Raw genomic sequence first — 15803 nt, 5'->3', positions numbered from 1 at the left:
CATCCAGCATTGAGCCAGGTTCACATGGCTGCCCAGGGCCTGGAAAGCCAAAACCCATCATGACTGGAAAAATGGAAACTAAGATAGAGGGTCGTGATTACCCAGACACCACATTGCTCAGTAACTGCTTCAGCCTTGCCCAAAATGTTATGTGATCTGAAATGCCTACAAACAGTCAGAACCCGCTATTTTTATTGCTCAATTTATCAAAAGTATGGGTGTTAGCATTAGCCAGGGCTCTGTGAAGTGTCAAAACTCCTCTGTATTTCCCAAGGGATTAGAGACTGTAATTAAATGACTATTGCTCAGAGCCAGACAGGTCCCTGAAGATGTCTGCTGGAGCTTTCAGAAACACAGCAAAGACTGTGCTGCACGAACAAAGTACAAGGCATGTATTTGCACACAGGGAGCCTGGAAAAATAATTTTACCAGATAATCATTCAGATAATCATAGAATAATCTTTTTTTCATCCATTCTTCCCGACACAAAATATGCAAGAGGAGGGCACAGCCTTAACATACCGCAGCAGACTAAATACTGAAATAAACACTGCAAACAGGAAAGCAGCTGAAATGTAAGAGCAGAACACGCACCAAAACAGAGCAGACTGTGAAGCCTTATGCTAAGTGAAATAAACCACTTTAGGGGGGGATACGGCATTAGAAATACATTCAGTGCTACAACATATGGTGAATGGGAAAAAAAAATAATGAAAATCAGATGTGTCGAAGTTTTCTGGTACCGATTCCCCATGCACACAACTCACGGACGCTGTGCAGGTGCAGATTTGGTTTCAAGGGAAATTCATGGCTGTTCACTTTTAACATGGACAAGCATCTGTCTCCTTCTCAGGTGTTTAAGAAACCTACTGTCAACAGCCAAGGTGATTAGGAGACATTTTCAGTGAGACAGCGGAGGAATTATGAGCGGAGATCCTGTCATTTGCTAACAGGATTAGGGGCAGATACATTCCATGCATCTCTCTGAAAGCTAATCCCGATGTGTCTTTCACCTTCATGAAAGGTAAAAAACCCTTCCATAAAACAGGCCCGTACAGATATGCAAGGTCACGTACAGCACTTTGAACAGCACACTAATGTTACAATGATTTGCAGACATCGTATAACAGCACTGCGCAATTTTAACAGCTGGAAGTTTGAAGTGCAGCCATTGCAACTACACCCGCTAAACACAATAAAATATCCTGGCTTTATCCTTTCGATTAGTTTTCCCTTAGATGTGCCTGTTCCCCTTAAATTGCTGCACTCTGATCCTTATTCCAGCAGAAGTTACTCGTAAGAAACTACAAAACAACTCACTCAGGGTAAACTATTGGAGAAAGTCTGTGGAAAGCTGAGTTCATGACAGCTGATCAATCACACTGAAAATACAAATCTAAAAAGCCACCTAAAAGCTTTAAAAAGGGTAACAAAACCCTAACAAACCTTTTCACAGAACGCTAGTGTCGAACAAAAACTTCTCCCATTTCAAAGGTTCACTAACAAATTATCTAAAAGGTATAAGTTATTCACAGAAAATACCCAGATAAAAACTAGAAAATGGAAGAAAATAACAATTTGCTTGCCCTAGAAGTGCCCACAGTCTGTAGACTTCCAATGGGACATACGCAGAGGTATAAGGCACCTGATGCAGAGAAACTGCCCTGTGGAGATACTGCGGCAGAGTAAGGGGCTTTTCTGCAACATACAGCATGTTTCCAAATCACTATGGTGAGCTTTTTTTTTTTTTCCCTTTTAATTTCAATTTCGTTCCGGAATAGCAGTTCCACATAGGGAATCAGTCAGTAATAGCTTTAAATGCTTTATACTGTGGCATCCCCACACAGATAGGCTCTGCATGGACAGGGAGCTGAGTGGCAGTGCCAGTTGCACGTTCACAGCAAGTTACTGATCAGGTCCTGTTGGTTCTTTACCAAATCTTCCACTGTCAAACAGCCATCCTCTGCCCTAACTGATCAGCTTCCCCTCGGTCCCTTCTGTGCTTCGTGTTCATCAGATACAGACTCTGGCCCCAAGCGTTCAGTCCTTGTCCCAGCTCCAGCCTGTCCAACAGGCAAAATACATTCACATTCCTCCTGCGTTGGCACCTGGGTTGCAGGAGAGGGTGAGCAGCACTAACCTGGGCTGGACCTACGAGCTCTGGGTTGCTTCCAGAGTGACACGTGCCTTTGTTGGAGAGCACAGCATTACTTTGTGTTGTGATTGTCCTTGCCTCTGCACACCACGACCAAAGCACTGGTCCACCAAGCATCGGTTTGATGCCACACAACATATACTTACTTTTATCTGCATTTCATCATACCACTAAAAGAAATGGCAGGTGAGTCCAGGGCAGCAAAGGTGAAGGAGCAAAGCAGATGTGACTACAGAAGACAGGAGTGGGACCAACAGGAGAAGGAAAGTGAGAGGAGGTGGGCATCAAGGTGGGGAGGATAGCAAAGGGCTGCCGTGGTAAGAAAGCAATACAGCTAAGGGGAACAGACTGCAAGTGCAGGCAAAAGAGAGTCTAATGCCAAATGTGAGAGGAGACAAGATATGATGTTTCCATCACCAAGAATTAAAGTCTTTTACAGTTTCAACTGACATTTTTAAAGAAAAGGTAATTGAAAAATTCATTATTAAACACACGCACACACAAATGTTCAAGCCAAGGCTTCTGGTATAATCCATTACATTCCAGGAGTGAATGCAGACCGATGGCTACTTTCCCCTCGTAGTTATATTAGTACTTGGCACTTGCTAACTTCTTTCCATCAAAAGATCTCAACGTGCTTTACAAATGTTAATTAATCCTTGCAACCCCTTCTGACTTCCGCATGGTGGGTATTATTACTACTATAATGCCAGTTTATGGAATGGAAAAAGAGAGACATAGATGAATATACTTCTTTTAGCCTAAACCATGCAGCAGATAAGATTCTTGCTTTGGCTACGCTACTTCATGCCTGCTCCAAAACTTGTTGAAGCTACCAGGAGCTTTTCTAGCAACTTCCAAAGGGAATTGTTGCAGATATGCGGACTGGTTCCTCCCAGGCCCATCTCTAACAGCTGCACCATGCTGACTTCCGTGCCTGAAAGTGTGTGAAAGCCACTGGCAGAATTGATTATCCTGGGACTTTTTTTGCTGGCATACTGAACAAAGAGACATCCTCCCCTGAGCCCTCGCTGAGCAAGTGAAAGCCTGCCTCTCCTCTGCGTAATGCCTTCTGTTGCTAGGTACTTCCAAATCAGTAGTTTACATTTTAAAAAAGAGTTGTGCCTGCTGGGAAATGGGAAAGGAAGGGCAAAAAGCTAGTTTAACCCAGGGCATCTTGCGGCCATGTCCTGCGAAAGCACCTTGGGCTTTAAGCAGGGGTTGGCATGCCTCAACACAGCCTGGCACCTTTTTCAAGCACTGAGTTGTGAACCAAGATACACTTAAGTGCCTGAAAGTATGGAAAATGGGGTGTAGGGTCCTCACCCTGCATTTGGGAAACAAGGAGTTAGCTTGCTGCCAAACCCTTCTGCTTCTCAAGCTTCAAAAGGTACAGAAAGTCAGCTTGGTGAGGTAGGAATCCCAGAAGGTGATTAAGTGAGAAAACACCAGCCTTACACCACAGAGATTTTAGTCTTACAGAAACTGTAGAAGACATCACATAGGAAGGTTTCTGTGCTCCATGGCTCTCATTGCACCCTCTTCAGTCACACAGTGTAGGTGGGTCTGACTGGAATGTCAGCCAACCCTTCCAACACTGGCTATTGCCAGACTTCGTCTTGATTCAAAGTCAAAATATTCCCTGCCTCACCTGCACTGTAAGATAGAAGTGTTTTAGGAAGTCACTGAGACTCCTGTAACAAGGTATTTGCACTGCAGATGGATCCTTAGAAATAACACCACCAGAGAACAGACGTTAGACGTGATCCAAATGTGCCATGGTTCATCCAAGTATCCTCTTCCTAGCAATCCATAGTAACTATTCATACATGCACACCGAGCCCATTGCAAGGGAGATGCAATTCACTTTACCCTTTTACGAAAGTTCTCACTGAATTTACATCATGCATCCTGAAAGGCACTGGGATGGGTCAAAAAACAAGCACGGGATAGCAAATCTATGCTTAATATAGTTTTGTGAAAACATAACATTTGGCAAGCAATGATTTGGCAATGTAAATTGCAAAATATTTGGCACAATAAAGAATTAGGACAAGCATAAGAGAATTTGAATTTCTGCTCACAAAGAGTGTGGTCCAACCTGACACCACAACTCAATTTACCGAGATGACTGAGTAAATAAGAATATGGTAATCATCTGCCTGAAGAAGATAAACTTTAGCAGCTATAAGGTAACAAAAGGGTCTGGGGATCAAATTGGAAAAATAAGTTAAGCCTGCTTTTAACTCAAGCTAACATGCTGGTAGTTAAGATGCTAAATACGGGATTTAGAAGGCTTCATTTGGCCCCCCTCTGCTACAAGTTCCTGCATGAGATGCTTAAACTTCCTTGTGCTTCAGTTCCCATCTGACTAACGCATAGAAATACTCAGTGAAATCAATCATATAGGGGATCCAGAGGCTAGCACAATGGGCATTACCTACATCAATAAGGTATAAGACCAGTTGGTCTAATGCAAACACAGGCATAAAACGTAAACACTAGCAATCCTCTGCCAATGAAGTGCTTCTGCCAGCTCAAGATGAGTATGAGACAGAGTAACTGTCAGTGTTAATGACTAGCTATAGGCAAATACAAACTGTTTTTCTGGACACTTGTCCAAAGTTTCTCAAAATACTCCTGCAAAATTACCAGACTTGGAAAGCTCCAGGGAAGGCCTCACTACCTACTTTCCTATATTACAGAGAAAACTACCAAATGGTTTTCTCCTCTATTTCAGCTCCCCAGAAGTTTTTCCAGTTCCTTCTCCAATTTCTTCTCACATTCCAGGCAGCCCCTGTCACTCCTCACCTAACAGCATTTTAATGGGTGTCTCCATCTTCTTCCTCCACACCTGTGAGCCCTGTGCCTTAAATTCTCCCAAGTCTGAACTTCCCTCCTGCCTACCCTTGCAACACTAGCAGCCTTTTCAGGACTCAGGCTCTCACTGAAATGATGTCATGCATCTTGAGAAGTGCTGGAAGGGACCAAAAGCCAGGCATTAGGCACTAAACAGCAAAATCTCTGCTTACTATAATCTTGTGAAAACCATAATTATATCCTTTTTGGGGAAAGCAAACACATTGGTATGATTGCCAGGGCAGAACAGCACAAGAAACAACTAGCACACAGAGAAGGTAACAGAAACAAATACCATTTCATAGGTTCAGAGCATTCACCTTTCTACGTTCAGGGGCTATAAGCATAGGACTGGATGGGAGGTATCAAGCCAGACTGTCTCCTACTTGATCACTCCACAGGGTGTTGGGCAAGTTTGAAAGAGCAAGAAGAATCCAGGAAATCAAGCAAGGAATTAACCCCATGGCTATCCCAAAATGGCAAAGGACCAAATGAAGCTCTCGAGATATGCACAGGACAGGAATATTTGTCCTCAACTGGATGGGCTGGAAATTATTGCTAATGCACATGCTGTCAGTGGGAAGCTTTCACTGCCATATAGATAAGGACTGGAATATCAAGACAGCATTGCTACAGTGTTAAGAGAGCTTTTTAGCATGTTGGTAAGGCTTGAGGAAAAGCTCTATTTGCAGAGAACTTTAAAACTGCTTTGCTACAGCCTTCATGGCAAATCTAACAGAGGAACTAGAAGAAAGTTAGTCCTGAGCCTTAGTCTTTCTAACTAAAGTAAAAGTTTAGCTAGCTTTGGAAGCAGATGTGAGCTCTGCTAATTACGCTATGGAGTTTTTTCAAATCCCGAGAAAGAAAACTGCTGACACGATGTGTCTGACCACTCCTGTTCCAGGAGGAGGCAGATGACTAAGGCCAAGATGCACAACACCATCATACACACCCAGAATGCACACCAGTGATTCCCCTCCTGCAGGAGAAGTGCAATCCTAAAAATCTCTTGCTTCACAGAGGAAAGATGGGTGTTATGCAAAATACACGAGGCAATTATTCAACACTAGTTTAAAAATGGGAGGCTACTTTTGGAGAAATTAGTATGCAAGAGAATATGGTATGGTTGGAACACATTTCTTTTGGGCTTTGCAAAATATTGTGCAATACAATAGCAAGAGAGAGCTGAAAGGGAACAACAAAAGAAAAAGGGAAAGGAAACACATGGCAAAGGAGACGCCACTGTAGCTGGCGGGAGCTGGAAAGTGAGGAACAACCTGAAAATGAACAAAGAGACTATAAAGGGTCTACCATGGCCATGTCAGTGTGTGATGGTGGTCCACATCATTTGTGGATGCTGAAACCTACAGTATATTGAGCCTTGTGAGGCTCATATGTTCCATGATCCTACTGCTGAGTTATAAAACTCCACAAAAAAAAAAAAACAACAACAACCAACCAAACAAAAAAACAACAGACAAAAAAACCCCCAAACCACCTGTAGTAAGGATTGTGCCAGGACAGCAACAGTTGTGATGCTTGAAGATACTTCTGTAATTACATTGAAGCAACTCCACTGCTGAATGTATTGCAGATGGAATTTGGCAAGCCAGAAATCTCCTGTTCAGAAACATGTAATACATTTTTAAGTCTAAAAAATCTGCAGACAATTTGGCTACAACAAACCAAACAGAAGCCAAAATCTAACATCTTGTAGTGACAAGTGCATTGGTCTCAAGGACACACCTCTAGGACAGGCCTTCACGTTTCTTAGAATATTGGGGGAAGGAAAACAAGTGCACATGGACTGCTTTCTCACATTTTTGAAATGCATAGCATGCCAGTTTGAAGATATTTTCTGAATAAGGTTTTAAGCTGTCTGGAACAAGAATCATCTTTTTTTTTGTTCTGTAATACAACAACCTTTGCCTGGAGGACCCACAGCAGGACCAGATATACTTCTGTAGAAGTATAAGCAGATTGAAAGCGATCTGCAAAAGATTCAGAGTTCAGAATCAAAACTGCTTGCACAGAATTAATCCTCCCTGGCTGGTATGCTAGGTTCTGCTGGAGTCACTCTTGCTCACAAGAATCTGAGTATTTCTCACTGTTGCTTAGCCAAGGTATATGAAAAAGTGGTGGACAGAAATTAAAAAAAGAAGAAAACAAAGTTAACAAAGTCACTGATCTTCAAGAAAGATTCTGACTTTGAGGAAGAAGAACCTGAATACAAATAGGCAGCAAACAAGAAAAACCCCACACAACCAAACCCCCCAAAAGTGGTTGTGCAGCAAGCTTTTGGGAGTAGCCTACACGTAATGGTGCATCTGTATGTTTTGGTTTATGTGAACTGGTACATCCAATCCTTGCTACTAACGCTGTTTATTTTCTTTTCTGCTTTATTATCATCCAAGTTTATCTTTCACATCCTTTGCCTACAGTAAGCGAACCTCAACAATAACAGGATATGTACTCTAGAATTACTATGATGGGGCAGGGGGGACAGGAAAAATTTGCTTCACAAGTGACACAATCAAACTGACCATGCTCAAAAGAAAATAAATAACTGACAGAGAAACCTGGGCATTTAGTGACTAGGTTAACCATTATTCCTCCTACAGTCAAAGAATCGCCCCAGGACACCAGGTGGGAAGGGGGCAGCCACTTTACATCACTTGCGGTCTCCTGGTGCAGCAGGAGAGTGAATTTAAGCAGAGCCAATGCTTGGCTTGATATTTCAGTTACCAAGAGACAAACTGAGATTGAGGGAGGAAAAGAATTTAGGTATCAGCTTCTGCCCTCACTCGAAACTTTGCTCATCATAACTCAGTTTAAAACTTGAGAAACTCTATTGACTTCAGATCTGAAGCTTGTATTTAAGCTTGGGATGCGTTACTCATCTCTGGAATTCAGTATGAGCAATTTGAAAGAAAAACAGCTGAGCAATTTAAAAGCATCAACTAAACCTTGTAGTTAGCACTTTCCTTCCATGACAGATTTTTCAGAAGAGAGAAATTGGATCATAATACCTTGGACTAAATTGTGATTTTTCTGACAACTACACAAACTGTTTAAGTGCTTTAGATGTAGAACAACCCACGTGGAAAACTGTGTTCCAACATGCCCGCTGTTCCCTAAAAAGGTGATTACAATATGGCACTGTTAGACTTGCAAAAACTTCTCATTACCACATCCAGCTTGTGCGTCTGAGGGAGATTTCACAGCAACGCTGAACACTTGTGAAAAAGAGAAGGAAGAGGGGAGGGAAAGGCAAAGGGGGGGCGCGGGGGAAGCCCTCCCTGACTTGTCTACTCTGCAAAGGATTTGAACTGCAGAAGAGAGGAACCATGTCAGCAAATGCCAAACCAATGCGATACCTGCCAAACCGCACCTTATCCTTCTCAATCAGCAAAAAAATTATCCGCTGCCTGATTTCTCTTACCTCACCAATAAAGGGCTAGGGTTTTTTCCCTTATTAGGACAGTCTCCATGCTGTAAAATTCTGGCTCTAATAAGTGGCTTTAACAATATGTGCTGCACATCAGCACAAAAAGAAGGCAACTAATAAAAATAAAACACAGGAGGAGAATAAAAGGGCTGAGTCCTAAATTAAAAGGGACGACATCAGCTTAGTTCGGGCTCCAAAATTTGATCATAGATTTTATGAAATGGAGAATTAAAATTGGAATGGATAAATGTATGAAGGCTAACATTATACAGATATATAATTATAAACTTGGCCCTGCAGCTACTTATACATGTAAGCAGCCTTACTGAAGTCAAGGAGACTTTTTTACTACACTTCAGTGCTTACACAGCTCAAAACATAAATCAAATGTCAGTACATGAAAATAGTGCAAAGAAAGGCTTTTTTAATGTTTTCTTTAACAAAATAAAATGCAAAAGGAGTGAAAAGCTACAAAGTCAGTTAAGTCTCCATATTTCAATTATTTCAACAACTGATGAAAGTGTTTTGCTTGGTTGGATTTTTAAACACGGTTTTGGATCATCTAGTTTACTTTATCTGCACTATATGGACATATATGCATATATATGGACAGAAGAACACAGAGATCCTAAAATAATCACCAGAGAATTTCCCTGGTTATTTTGAACCTTCTTGTTTTACTCTGAATTGGGAACAGGGTGGATGGGAAGGCGTGGGACTGCAGGTTTGGCAGGAAAGGGAAAGGCAGGAGTATGAAGAAGCAGGATGAAGTTCTCCCACCCCCATCCCATACTGGTTGAACACCTTTGCCAACAGTGTGACTGTGGAGGATCTATCTGGATTTAAGATCTGCACCAACAATGAATTTTCTAGTTTTGCTGAAGCAGAAGAAAAAACCCTTGTCAGAGTGAAGTGATATGGAAAATGTTCAGGGCTGTTTAATTCAGTCTGAAAGAAGGCAGCAAATCCTTCATCTAAGTTTTTTTTAACTTTTTTTCATTAAAATGTAGGTCAGTTTGAATCAAAAGATTAAAAAAATCAGAATGGTTTATTTCAAAAAATATTGCAAAGATGCAGCTCAATAATTTCTTATTTAGAAAGTGTAAAAAAAAGGCATTTTAATTTAAAAAAAAAATTTCCTCGTTTTCATTTAGACAAAGCTAATTTAGGAAACCTGACATGAACTCTCAACCAGTTCTGCTCTGCCCAGAACTCTCCCAATTTTTCTTGGTTTTGCTAAATTTACCTTTCATCAAGAAACAATTCTCACAGCTCATTGCAGGCATTTGGATTTCCAGAGAGCAGTGCCAGGTTGAGTCTGATTATCTCTCACCACTGTCCTGGCTTGAACCAAGGCTTGGACAGGGTGGAGAATTCAGCTCAGGGTTTTCATGAAACTCTCCAGAGTCACTTGTTCTCTGACAAGATCTTAGAAATTTGATTCTCTCAGAGTTGCATGACTTCAGACTCACATGGATGCCCAAAACTCCACACAAATTAATCCAGCTTTGTGCTCCCAACACCCAATGCCTTACTTGTGCTGGACAAAGAAAAACATCTTTCACTGAAGCAAGAAGGCTGTGAAATCTCAGAGGTGTTTCCTTATAGACCTGTCCTTTCTCTGCTATAATGTTTCTTCCACTAAGGATAATCTCACTCAAAAAATGTTTCAGCTCTTCCAGTAAATTTCCTCTGACCCACTATGAGGAAAGTTCCTAAATCCAGCTACAAATGTCTTGAACTGGACATTCAGTCTTCAATAGCCACTGTCCCCGTTGACATGTGAAGCAGACACCAAGGTACAGGTATTTCATTCGGGTGACGACAACTAATACATCAAGAATGCTCTGTATAGAGACTATTGTTACCACAGTGTTTAACACGAATAGGTGGGTCCACCCACAGATAAATATATTTGCATCAAAAGTACTCACCTACCATCCCAAGTGTTTTGGACTTCATTCCCTGACATCAGGCACTGAAGTGCAACTTAGATATAACCAGTGCAGCTCACAAATGGGCAGGAGATTGTAAGAAAACTGCCTATATCTTGGCTCATGGTACACTTGTCAATGTTGGGCAAGAGCCATGCTCAGAGGCTGACTGGCATTCTTAGCTTTCAAAATGGAGACAAATAGGCTCGCTACAGGCTAACATCTTTGTGCATCTGGTCTTCAGTTACATTACGTCCATCTTATTTTACCTCAGTAACGTAAAAAGGCTTTTACAAATTAAGGATTCAGGCCATTGTCCACTGGAGGACAGAAATGAAAAACATGGCCAACAGAGAAGACCAGAAGGAAGGAAAAACATGGCTTCAGGTGAAAATGAACAGGATCGATTTTTGGAGCAGAGTTAATCAGATAACATAGTGCCACCAACATTGTTGCTGTCTGTGGAAAAGTGTCCCTTCTCCTCTCTTAACAAAACTAGCCAATTATCTGTCTTGAACATCCAGCCAAGAAACAGAAAGATAACCTCCAATATGAAGAACCAACCAGAAAATGCTGTGAAAGAGTGACCTTTCAACAGCCAAACTGCTCATGAATTATCTGTGAAGTTTGAACACAAGTTATAATTTGCTGGAAGAAACTTTCTACCTGTTGGCAAGGAAGACTTCTGCTTTCCTTAGAAACCTGCACAGTAAACACTTATTTTCGTGTCCAGCAAAGCGAGCCAATTCAATCCCTGTACATTTACTATGCAGTCTTTATATATTCAGGCCAACCAGAATGATTTCTTGGCTACAATGAGAGCTTCTGCTTTTAATTTCTAGTGTACCAAATGCTAACAGGATTATTTTCAGCTATTTAGCAATTACAAAATTTTCTACAAATACTACAAGTACACTGAGAGTGTAGAGAGTATCTTTAAACAATGCAGTTGAAAATATAAAGGGGCCATTAGAGGACATTTGCAAGAAGTTAAAAATCACATTGTGCCTCATTCAAAACAGTGCAAAACCAGTGCAATAACGGCCACCTCCTTTTCCCTGGAGAGTCTCCAGAGAGTTAACTTATAAGGATTTTAATACTTTTCTTTTCCATTGCAATCTCCTGAGAAGACACAAGCACTTGAAATGATTACGTTATGCCTCAGCCTGGGAAGGGCAGTATTTCATCATTTGTTTCACTGAGCAATGCTTTGAAGAAGCCTTTGTGGGTAATGCTAAAGGTGTCTTACCCGCTTTTGGCCTGAGGTCACAGAGATGTTTGTTAAAAGGGAGTAAATAATTTTGCAAATTTTGGCCACACATTTCATTTCTCTTAAGAGTCCTCACCAAAGAGAGCTTTGGGTTTTTTTGCCAAATACGCTACTGTGAGTCTTGACAAAAGAAAACCCATATCTGGTTGTCAAGGTGTGTTTGCTCTTGTTTAGAAGCTGCTACAGGACACAAATCTCCCAAGACACAGGAAACCAACAGTAAGGTAGCTAATCATGCTTTGAGAAAAAGGGACGGAATTGCTTTCACTCAGACATAATTTCACTGACTTCAGTGAACTCACTTCACGTAACACGCTGCGGGTGCTACAGCGTACAAAAGCTAGAGCATTCCTCCCAGTACTCACCCAGCATTTCGGAGATACACCAAGCATAAAGTTAGCACACTGCTCATTCCCTCTCTCAGCTGCGGGGGACTGGAGGAGAATCTCTCTCAGGAAGGATATTCAATGATTTCTAGTTTTTTAAGCAAAACAGCCAGACCCTGATATCTAGCTAAACGAGCCCCACTGCAGACCAGTGAAAGGGTCCAAGGGTCACACCTCAGAGGCTTCAGCCTGGGTCACTGCGCTCAGGGCCAGCTCCCCACAGCAGGCAGCAAGAGTCAAGGTTTCCACCAGTTCTAAAAGCACTAAAGTGCCCTGATCTCACCCACTTTGCCCATTCCTATCCCTTGCTTTCTCTTTGCACTGGTTGCAGAAAAACTGCTGCTCTGCCGCGGCTGCTCCCCATTCCCGTACAGCAATACGGGAGGCTTGGCTACCGCGGCTTGTGGCTGTATTCCGCCACAGACCAACACCAAACAAACCCATTTGACAAGCTCTTAGTTAAATTATTATTTACTGCCCAATTTCTGAAATCGTGATGAAGGATTTCAGATTCCTGGAATGGACTTCTTGGAGAGGCTGAGTTTCAGAAATCCCCGAGCTCCCACTCCCTCCAAAAGCCCAAGATTTCATGCTGGCAACTCCAAAAACAGGAACCCAGAAATCCCAGTTGCTTTTCAAAACATCTCCCAAATTTAAAAAAAAACCCTGATATAAACCACAGTATTTTAGAAACATTGTTGTTTCCTGTTTCCCATCCCTCAACATATAAAGCAGACAAACAAAACAGTAACACAGGACCCAAATAAAGTAGATGATTTCTTTGGCGATATTACACAAGCTAATCGATTTTCTTCTCTCGCTTCCCTCCCACATTCAAGGATGAATGTGTCATGAGGACTTTATTTACTGAGAGAATTAAGCAATCTGAGTTATGCGAAAGCTTTCACGCAAACTATGAAACTTCTGCAAACTTCCCATTAACAGAACTCCGATTAGCAACCAGTCCCTTCCAACATATTCTTTGTCCACTGAACAAAACAATTTAAATTCTGCAATTCAGGTAAGAGAAATACATAAATGCAAAGACTTTTCCTTTAGACAATAGAGCACAATATAGCAAAAAGAGGAGTAAAAGAACCGTGTCGGCATCCAATGCTTATTCCCCAGTTCAACCAGCTTCCCAACTTGTTACATCATTTCGTTCCCCTTTCTCATCGCCACCATCCAGCACTTCCTACACAATACCAAAAGGCTAAATCCATACAGATATCATACTCACTTGGAAAGGCTTGACAAGTTCTGCCTGCAGTATGACCTGCTGATCATGTCTGCAGCGTATGAATCAGTGCAAACTGCTGCCAGCTCCAGGGAGCAAATGGACGGATGATCAGGGCGTGGAATGAGATAATAAAAATGCCATTATCCTTTCAGGCATGCGAGACTCATTGGATGCTCTTTCCACCCCACAGGTTAACCATTTGGTCGGTTCTGTAGCTCCCGTAATGACACTCTCTATTTGCCTATCATCAAGCTCATTATCTATCCTGTATCCTCCTCCCCTCTCTGCACTGTGATCATATGATTATTATTTTTTTTTACTGTATTCTCTCTAATAGAGCCTCTTTGCTATGTCTGGGCCCCCAGTTACAGAAATTCCTGCAGATTTCTCAGCTGCTCAACTTGACTGACAAATGCTTGCTTCCCATTCAGCTTTCACAAGAAATGCTTCTGTTTAGCAAGCTTGTCTGAGCACCGAGCAGCCCGAGCACTGCACAGAGGTGCCTTCACAAGTATTTGCTTGTAGGAAAGTCACATTCCAGCCTGCCGAGAGATGATGAGGGGAGAGGACCCAAATATAAAACAATGGTCCGGGAAACAGTCCTCCCTTTTGATCATAAATCATTGCCTAAGCATTTTGCAGGCACTTGCATCCAGTCTAACTTGTGAAAGGTCAAGCTGGATCAGATAGCTCAAAAGACTGGAGGGTGATGCCAAACAGGAGCGAATCTGGGGAGGTGGGAAGTAGCTGCTAGTTCAACTGCAGTCAGGGTAAAACAATCGTGTGTTTAGCAAAGGGATTAAAAAACCAGGGCTGGAACTAAATCCAGCCTAACAGACTCTCCTCAATGTTCTTCCATCTATTCCATCTAATCCAGTGAATGGGGCAGGAAATAGAAATGCAAACAAAGTGATTTAAATAAAGGCTCCACCACTTACCATGATTTCACATGCTTGGCTCTCATACCCCCTTAAGCCCGCATATGTGAGTAAACTGAAACAGCTTACTGTGCAGTCCCTGCAGCCATTCCACCCCAGGCTCTGATCTTGTGGGTGGGTGTGGATGGATTAGTACTCCGAAGGGAAATCTCTACTGCAAGCTCTCCCTTCTGCGGGAAGGAGTATGTGGGTTCAGTAGGTGGCACTCATACCTTGAAGTGAGTACCGAGGCAAGCCTCTGCATCAAGCTATGAAGAATGCTGGATGTCCAGGGAGGCATCAACCTTGACAGCTTTTTTTCCTCAGAGCTTGCAAGAAACTAATAGCTGCACTTTGCACAGGGCACTGATATTCACTTACATTCTGCTCAAATCCTGCACTCAATAATTGGGGTTTTTTCCTTCCAAAAACTCCCTCTACAGTTTCAAGGACATAAGATTTTTGTGAGAAGGTAACAATTTTGTGCTTTATAGGTAGGTCAGGGATTCTCATGCAAGAATGTACAGGCTCTGGGCTTTTTGCACGCTTAGAAACAGGTCTGCAATATCTCAAGAGGTTGCTATTTCTTCACACAGACCTTCTGCAGACCCAGCCCCTTGTTCTAAAATACATGTAAAAACCCCATTTTTTAGTGTAAAAATATACTGGAATTCTGATCTAGAGCAAGGAAAGGCCAACAGTGCTGACTGCAAAGGGAGAAAAGCATGGTTTCCATTTCTGTGATGGCAGAGAGATCTTCAACTGAGATGAAGGTGCAGCAGGCAGGCCATCTCCATTTCTTTCACTCTATGCTGAAGGGAAAGAGGGCACAAAAGGGAATGTGAATGTGTAGAGTCCTTTAAAAATGCCAATGAGAAGGGAGTCATCTTTAGTCTTCCTGGAAAAGGCACTTCTACTACTGGGGAATTACAGAAGCACAATTCTTCCCTCTGGAAGAGCGTTAGTTAAACAAAGATTGTATCACTGTTCTGCCAAAATAGACATTTTAATCAGATGCCAGATGTAAGAGTTGATGTTTATGAAACTATAAACTGGGTTCCAAGGCAGCTCTACAGATTTCTAATACAGGGCTGTATTTACTACTGTGTCACTGAAACATTTTTTTTCTCCAGTTGAGTGAGTTCTACACCCTTTCCAATCCATCCTGGAATAGTTCAGTTATTGCAGTGCTCACAAACAAAACTGTTTCCATGCAGGATAAAGATAAAAGTAAACTGACTATTCTCTAAAACATTACACTCTACATCTTCAAAGAATAGTTCCAGATTTTTCAAAAATCTGCCCCTGCTGTCATGCAGATTTTGGCTCTAGATGGCAAATCTGACCTATTTGTTGGGTCATTAGGAACTCTTGTACTTGTAGTAGACCCCAGAACCATTTTAAAATGTCCCCCTTGGTCTAAGACAGGCAAAAAATCACAGTTTTGTTTTCTTTGCTTTTCCGAATACAGTTTTGAATTATAGAAGTCTGGAGGACAACTTCACTCTAGATGAAACACTATGACTCACCTGGTCAGCTTATTTCTTATTTGGAGCAAGACTTCTAACACCAAATCACATCATCTTGCCCATAC

General features: G+C 41.9%; 1 protein-coding gene across 15 annotated transcripts in view; it reads right to left on the bottom strand.

The window, feature by feature from the left end:
* Positions 1–15803, bottom strand: part of CALD1 (caldesmon 1) — a 203404-nt gene that overhangs the window by 43462 nt on the left and 144139 nt on the right. For 5 of the 15 annotated variants that reach the window (XM_075757355.1, XM_075757363.1, XM_075757389.1 and 2 more), the window contains exon 1: positions 13293–13568. The exons of 9 other annotated variants lie outside the window; for them this stretch is intronic. In XM_075757355.1, the coding sequence (XP_075613470.1) occupies positions 13293–13339 (47 nt within the window). In that variant the 5' untranslated portion in view covers positions 13340–13568. Of the gene's footprint in view, positions 1–13292; positions 13571–15803 lie in introns of those variants that run through there. One more of the 15 variants, XM_075757437.1, reaches the window with a different exon arrangement.

Source organism: Balearica regulorum, chromosome 1, assembly GCF_011004875.1.
Source record: "Balearica regulorum gibbericeps isolate bBalReg1 chromosome 1, bBalReg1.pri, whole genome shotgun sequence".
In the NCBI taxonomy this organism is placed as follows: domain Eukaryota; kingdom Metazoa; phylum Chordata; class Aves; order Gruiformes; family Gruidae; genus Balearica; species Balearica regulorum.
The sequence above is the reverse complement of the archived record's forward strand: the minus strand, read 5'-3'. Positions and strand labels throughout refer to the sequence as shown.